At 38.0% G+C, this 7,526-nt stretch overlaps 1 protein-coding gene across 1 annotated transcript; it reads right to left on the bottom strand.

Annotated features, from left to right (window-relative positions):
* Positions 1 to 648: 648 nt before the first annotated feature.
* LOC118405503 (xylose isomerase-like) lies at positions 649 to 6,271 on the bottom strand (the record flags this gene model as incomplete). The annotated part of the gene is given in 11 exon segments (XM_035805009.1): positions 649 to 754; positions 1,175 to 1,245; positions 1,502 to 1,557; positions 2,358 to 2,441; positions 2,798 to 2,893; positions 3,368 to 3,477; positions 3,975 to 4,112; positions 4,628 to 4,653; positions 5,080 to 5,195; positions 5,801 to 5,873; positions 6,195 to 6,271. Coding segments are annotated over 11 exon segments (953 nt in total), but the record flags the coding sequence as incomplete, so codon positions are not given.
* Between the last annotated feature and the right edge of the window lie 1,255 nt (positions 6,272 to 7,526).

Here is a 7,526-nt window from a genome sequence, read left to right as displayed (position 1 = left end):
GGACGGGCTGGGGGCTGTTAAGGCGACGCTGGGAAAATGAACGGTTAGATTGTTTTTGTGGTATGTTTTTGGAAATCATTTGATACGAGTCGACGGATGGGTGTGTGTGGATGAGGTTACCTAAGTTCGTGCAGAGGGGTGGGGGGTAGGGGGGGATGGAAAATGTAGAGCTTTTCAGAACAATTGTAAAGTATATTTGTCTTCTTTTGTCATCATCACTTATGGTGAAACATGATGTTTTATCAAGAACCTACATGTTATATTGCGATGTGTTTTTTCCGGGCTTTTTTTAAGTCTGAAGCACATCAGACCACCCCTACTTTTCTTTATAGAATGTGTTCTTTTACATGCAGAAGTTATACTTCCCAGGGCTTTATATCAAAAATGATTGCAATCCATCACAACATATCCTAGCTGTGGCTTACCCTGAGATTCAGTGAATCCCTGCCCATGGGTCCATGGAATTTGATCCATATAGGGACTTAACAGTACAAGCATAATTTCAATTCACTTGGTTGATTTTCTTTTATTCCTTTTTTCACATGGTAAAAATGTATAGTATTTTACATAATATAAATCAAAGTTATCTTGCTTTTTGTGTTGAAGACTCCAAGATATTATTTTGCAATGGCATACATGGACATGTACCTTCATAACCATTGTGCAGTTCTTCACATCCATTGGGAACTGGTCTGTGTCCCAGCCCAGATCAGGGGAACCTGTGTTGGAGTCTATGGACCCCAGCATACCAAACCTGGAAGTACAAAATCATGTACAACATCTATTTTATTACACTAAGTGTAGAATTCAAAATTGAATATTTAATATAACAATCAAAAGGAAAATTATCAATATTTATTATCAAATCAGGTTGTCACTAACAGCCCCTTCCAGTACACTTTGCAAGTGCTGAGCAATCAAATACTGTAAATTTAACAGGTTGCTCAATGAATTACACATTACGTTAGACAAAAAAACAATCTTCTTTTTCAATTTTTGAATGTTTTTACAATCATAATAACATTGTGTAGTTTCCATATTCCTATTACAAATCCAACAATGATCACTCAGCGATCGCTGTCTTGTGGAAAATACAGTGGCCTTAGTCTTGCTATACCAATCAGGAAGCATTAGAACATTATGGTAAGTTAACAGTATCTGCTGAGGTACTTACGCAGCTGCCATGACAACGTCATGCTCATATCCATGGCCAGCCAGGGTGGTGTGGTTGGGTTCTATGTTCAGCTGTCAAACAGATGGATGTGATGTTAATTGACTTAAATCCATTCATGAATTAAATGGATAAATTAAGGTTTTGATACAGCACCAACTGTTGTATGAATAAATGAGTATGATCATGCCAGCAAGTATAGTTACTGTTGTCACTTTCCAATGTGGTGTACAAATGTAGTATATTGTTGTATTACCACATATTAAGACCTAAAAAAAGGCCATATATCTGATATGCTGTCATGTTACTTAATGAAAAATTGTTAGTTACCTTAAAGTCTTTCTCCAGGCCAAAATGCTTCAAAAACCCAATTACTGTCATGGCATCTGGAAACCACAATGCATTATATCAAATGTGTATTAAAACAGCATGTGTAATAGTTCAAATATATGTCATATCTTGGATGATAATAATTGGATCTACCAGACACACCTGTGACCCCCAGGCACAGTGCGGTGCAGCAGCGGTGCAGTTATTAAAAAAATTGTAAAAATCGCAAAATGAAGCATTTTGTTGTTCTGCATGCCGAAAGTGTTATTGAATCCATGTGCGCATATGTGGAGGGCTCTCTTATACCAAATTTCAGGTCATTTGGTTGTAGGGTACAGGAGCCAAAAATGTCCTTTTTCTGTCAAAAAATCTGCGAATAAAGACTTATAATAAATTGTTGATTCTGTTGATACACGGTGTTCTGTGGTTCAATTCATAATGCCAGCTTTGTGGTTCTGTGGTTTAGCAGCATAGTTTTTTATTTGCTGGATATTTATTTTTTTAGTTTTGGGGTCTCCAGAGGATGTCATCCATAATTTAGATCAAGTCAATGTGACCTAACACAAAAATACTACAAAATATAAAGTTCATTGGGGAAGGTAGAGTATCATTACAATATGTTAACCTCAAAACGTACTCACTGACAAACCTGGGTTTAGCAACCACTCAAGGCACTGACTTGGGAACAAAATACAGTTGCTGGTTGTTCAGGAGGGGTGGGTTAATCTAGCTATAGAATGCAAATATGGATCTTGGGACCTTGCAGGTGATTTGTGACTGGAGGTGGTTGCCTGTGTCAGGTGGTTACCTAATCAGGTTTGAAACAAAAAACTGTAGTCAATGGGTTCCCACTGACCATAGTCATACTGGTGCTTGGTAGGTTCCTTGGGTTTGGGCTCCAAAAGGAACTGGCCTGTGAAGCCAATCTTCTTCTTGTGTGCTGGAAGAGACAGAAAACTTTTAATCTTAATGATAAACACTGGAGAGGACTGCTCAGCATCAATTCAAGATAGCAACAAAAATCTAGAACTGTCAGTTGTCTTTAGAATGTGTGCACTTGATGTGGTAAAATCATATTCTGTATATGTACACTATTGTATTGATATGAATTTGTATGTTTGCAGTGATATCATATTCTGTTCTTTGCGGTGACCTCTCCACCATGAATTTATTACGCCACAAGATGCATTTCTGATTATTACTTCTGTACTACAGAACTGTTTCGACCATGTATTTGAAAGCAAACAAATACCTGGAGTCAGTCCTTGTCATTCCTATCACAAAACATGAACTTACCAACTGCCATTTTGAAGAAGCTGGCCATGTGAGACAGCTCAGCCAGCACGTCTGTGTTCAGGATAGTGTGGTAACCCTCGCGCCCTCCCCAGAACACTGTACAACAAAGACACGTGCACAAAGATAGGACAATGTTTTGAATACAACTTAATGACAATATCTTTATGGAAATTTTTTTTGGAAAATATGGCAGAGTGACATACATACACTCAGATGAATGGCATTTAGGGTTTTACAATCATAAGAGCTCATTAGCAAACACAGGTCACATTATCACCTGACACGTCAAGTGTAGGTGTGACGTGCCTTTCACAAAAAAAAACATATTGGGCCTGCTAGGGATTAGATTTCAGAACCTTAAGATTCCAAGTCAACAAAGTACAAGACCACGTACTTAAAATGCCACTTATGTGTAAATGCGGGAGGGACATAATTGTGTAACATGATAAACAAGGGGACAGGGACAGATTTTTTTTTAAGTCTTCCGGCTCCACAGTCCCTCATACCGGGTTTGTCCGATCAACATGTTACATGGTTTAACTACCCGATAGAGCATGACACTACATTTACCAAAGTTCTGGCCGCCCAGGCGTTTGGTGACCTCTAGCCCCTTCTTGACCTGTGCTGCAGCATGGGCCACGATGTGAGCATCTGGGTTGGTGGCTGCACCATTCATGTACCTGCCGGTGGGAACAAATGCATGAGGGAACAGAGGATATCTTTACAACACAAACAATCATACTGTTTGACCTCAAGTAATCTCAAAGCAGATGTAAGAACCATTAGCAACATTAAAATCATTGGAACTCTTTTCTTTAAAAGTATTTATAATAATTGTATATCTTGGTTCCATTTAATGTTCCAAAAATATGTGTAAAACAGAGTATGAGCAAAGTCCTTACATCTGAGTGTGCTTCAAAATCAACCATAAGTACAATAAGTCACAATGTTAATGCCAATTACAAGTCATCTGCTCTCAGAAAAAGACTGCTTAAATCATGACAACAACAGTGTCAATATTGTACAATCATATTGAAAGGCTCTGATGAATACATGTATATCAATAATATTAAAATTATACATTAATATGATTTAATAATCGACATATGAATGTACAGATGAAGCTTTAGATATCATTACATTTTAATTTATGTTTTACAAACTGATAGATTCTGACCTAGGATTGGCAAACAGGTTGCAGGTCCCCCACAGCAGTTTCATTCCTGTCTCATCCTGCAGTTTCAAAGCCAGATCAACGACCTCATCCAAATTCCTGTTGGTTTCTGCCAGATCATTCCCCTCTGGAGCAATGTCCCTAGAAGTACATTACATGTGTATATGAGAATGATGCCACCTGCCAATGGATGAGAAAAACAAGCTATAAAAAACTAATTAGGATGTTAAGTAATATCCTTGAAAAGAGGGTTACTTACTATTTTTAGCTAAACAAAGGCTGACACTCAAAGTGAATGAGTTAATGGCATGGCTGCCAGGTGAATATATAACATTTGCAAGTACTACAAACTCTAATTACAATGTATCGACTATTACCCACCGAATAGCTGATTTGGGAGTATTGTCTCTGGTAGTGACTAAAATCGCACTCCTACCAGTTGCCGTCCTTAGGGAGGGGGTCATTAACCCCAGCCAGTGAGATACTGTGTAAATACAGGCTATGTCTCTGGTATACAACTACAAAATTATCCTTTTAATAAATTTCTAAAATTATAGCAGTTTTCTTTCAACATAATAGATAAGTTGGCCTAAGTAAAAAAAAATAGGCATCTTAAAAGATTAAGATCAAATATCAAACTATTAACTAATATTTACCGGTCATGGAATGTCCAATATTTTACCTGAAAAGCAAAATAAACAACAATATTAAACTTATCAGATTTCATGTTGTCATAATCCAAAACATCAGAAGCAAACATATATGATTGTACATATAAGTGATATACATGCATTCTACTTCTAATGTTCAAGATTCTGGAATTATCATCATGATGAAGTGAAATTTGCTTTTTTTTTCACAAGAAAAATACCTCGAAGGGATTAAACAATGCTTACAGCTTGCTATGTATTTAGTTTAGGTGTGACAGGTTGTTGAATACTATAAACCAGCTGTGTATAATGCAATATTGGTATGTGCCAGGAAAGCTGGTTTGTTATACTGAAGGGTGGCTATACAAACATGTACCTGCAATACTGTTAAGTACACACTCAATCAATGAAAGACTGTCCTCAGTTTGAAATAGTTAATTACGTGAAACATTTCTCACCCCCAACTTTGTGAAGAACTCAAAGGCAGCCCTCAGTCTCCTCTTGGCATTCTCCATGGAGTCCGAACCATCCTCCCAGGGGCGGTGCAGGGTGGGGAAACCGAAGGGATCCGCACCTGTTCAAGTATTTATACCATGTTCAACCTAATGAGGTTAAATAACAAGGGCGCATCAACCCTATCTGAACCGTGATGGTTCCACCTTCCCACCATCTACTGGTGCTGACGTCATCTGAGGACTTCCAGAACATCAGTGCAGTGAATCATCTATCTGAAGAAGGTCGGAGTACTCAACCAAAAATGTGACTTTCTCTTTTGTTGTGTAATGGAACAAAGTTTAAACTTTTTCAACCTAATGATGTAAATGTCTTTCTGCACCAATTTGTAGTGGTCCAGAGCTCAAAATACCTGACACACTTTTGTGCAGCCATAATTGTAGCTATGCACCTAATTTCTGACTGCTATAGTATGCTCAACTAGATGCACTGTATTTGTGAAGGGTTATAATGCACAAGAAGGTTACTACTGAAGGTTAGACTTAAATATACCGAAAGGCAGGGAAAGAGCTTTTCTAATTTATATCAGTTTAGTTGAAGCAGATCTTGCCTTCAAATAATTGGTGACAGTTAATGCTGTCAACTACTTACAAATAGCTTACTCCTAGAGGTACACGGTCATGAGTTTACTTGAAAGTAAAACCATTTATGGGTGTTAAATCCTACCTGTGCCCCTGAAGGTGTGCCAGAAACAGACAGAAAACCTCAGCCATTCTTCCATGGACTTCCCATACACAATCTGTGGAACAAATCATTACATTTATAGTTTATATCGCTTTAAGTTCACATTTCTCTGCGTGGGATCCTATATCCTATATCAAGTCTACAGATGGTGGTTTCAAATTGCAATATCTTCAGTACATTTTCACATGACCATTTGAAAACATTGTCCACTGACTTGACATCGTTATATTACGAGTTATGGTAACCACCATGCAGGAGCAGAAATCAGGGATAAAAATATTTTTTGTGTTAGCACACAATGGGATCATATCAGATGTTGCAAAGAATATACCCTGGGAGCCAGACTTCAGCTTGGTTGGGTCTATGCAGCACTAACCTCTGAGGCATTGTAGTGTTTGAAACAGAGAACATCCTCTGGACCAGCATCTGGCCTGTACTCGATCTTCTGGATACCTACAAAAAAAGGGAAGAGAAGAAACTACATGTATGATAGTAGAATGAAAATGACATCACCTTGATTGCCAGATTCACCTTGCTGTGTGACTCATTGTTATTGACTGTATGACTGTTTGATTGTATGATTTGCAATAAACAATTTTTTACTCAAAGGCCTTTTGACAATCTCTAAAGTACTAGTAAGAGTTGAAACGAAACTTAAGTACTAAAGTACTTTCCTGTCATCAAAATAAATTATGACATAGATAGAACTTTAGATAGAACTTTATTGCGCCACAATTGTAACATGTGCAGTCCTTCTACATTATTTAATAAAAACAATATGTCTGCTGGACATTTCCTCACAGAGACATGTTCTAGGAAATTAATCAGCATAGTTATGCTCGTTTATAAATATTTACCATGACAGTGTCTGTTCAGTGTATACTGAAGAAAATTACAACAAAAATGATTCTGCAGGAAAACCTGTTTCCACTTAATGCTAGTTCACCTTAATCTGTGGGGTAAACCTAAATTCGTTGTTGCAAAAAACAGATTTCAGGTCAACGACGTGGGTTTAAAATCAACATTTTCAAAATGCAATGTGAAACTACCTTCCATCGACTTATCGATCCCAAATTACCCTATTTTTTATATACAACGGATAAAGGTTACCCTATGGATAAAGGTCAATAATGAGGGTCTGCTTGCTCTTTTCGGTAAGGCGTAGGCAGCCTATTCTTATTTTCCGTAACTCGCAGGGAAAATCATCTTATCTACGTTATTGCGAGGCGACCAAATTTAGCGTAATTGCCTTCCTTGATTTAGCGTAATACATAGGGGTTCTTCTGAATTCAGCGTAAATCGTTGTCGGGACCCTCCATGTAGACCCTCACTAATGTTAACTGGTTAATAGATGATGGATTACTGAAAAAGAGCCGCCGCCGCCCGGGTAAGGTTAGAGTTGAATGACCAGTGGTCTAGTTCTATGGACTGTGCCATTATGGGTTTAGGGCACACAACTGTTCAATGAGTGGATCCTTGGCTAATTTTGTTTGTTTGTTTTATTATTAATATTTGTTTATATTGCATACCCGGCCTTGCACTGAAGAATAAAGAGTATAAGCTGCATATCTGAACAGTTTTGTTTTGGATGGACCCTATTGGTACTTTTTCGATAAGTGTGTATATGATAGCTTTCAGCTCGGTCCAACTTTACCCAAATGTGTACCCCGCCCCCATGCAAGTGCCCCGCCTACCTAACGCCCACCTT

The sequence above is a fragment of the Branchiostoma floridae genome, chromosome 2 (assembly GCF_000003815.2).
Source record: "Branchiostoma floridae strain S238N-H82 chromosome 2, Bfl_VNyyK, whole genome shotgun sequence".
Taxonomy (NCBI): domain Eukaryota; kingdom Metazoa; phylum Chordata; class Leptocardii; order Amphioxiformes; family Branchiostomatidae; genus Branchiostoma; species Branchiostoma floridae.
The sequence above is the reverse complement of the archived record's forward strand: the minus strand, read 5'-3'. Positions and strand labels throughout refer to the sequence as shown.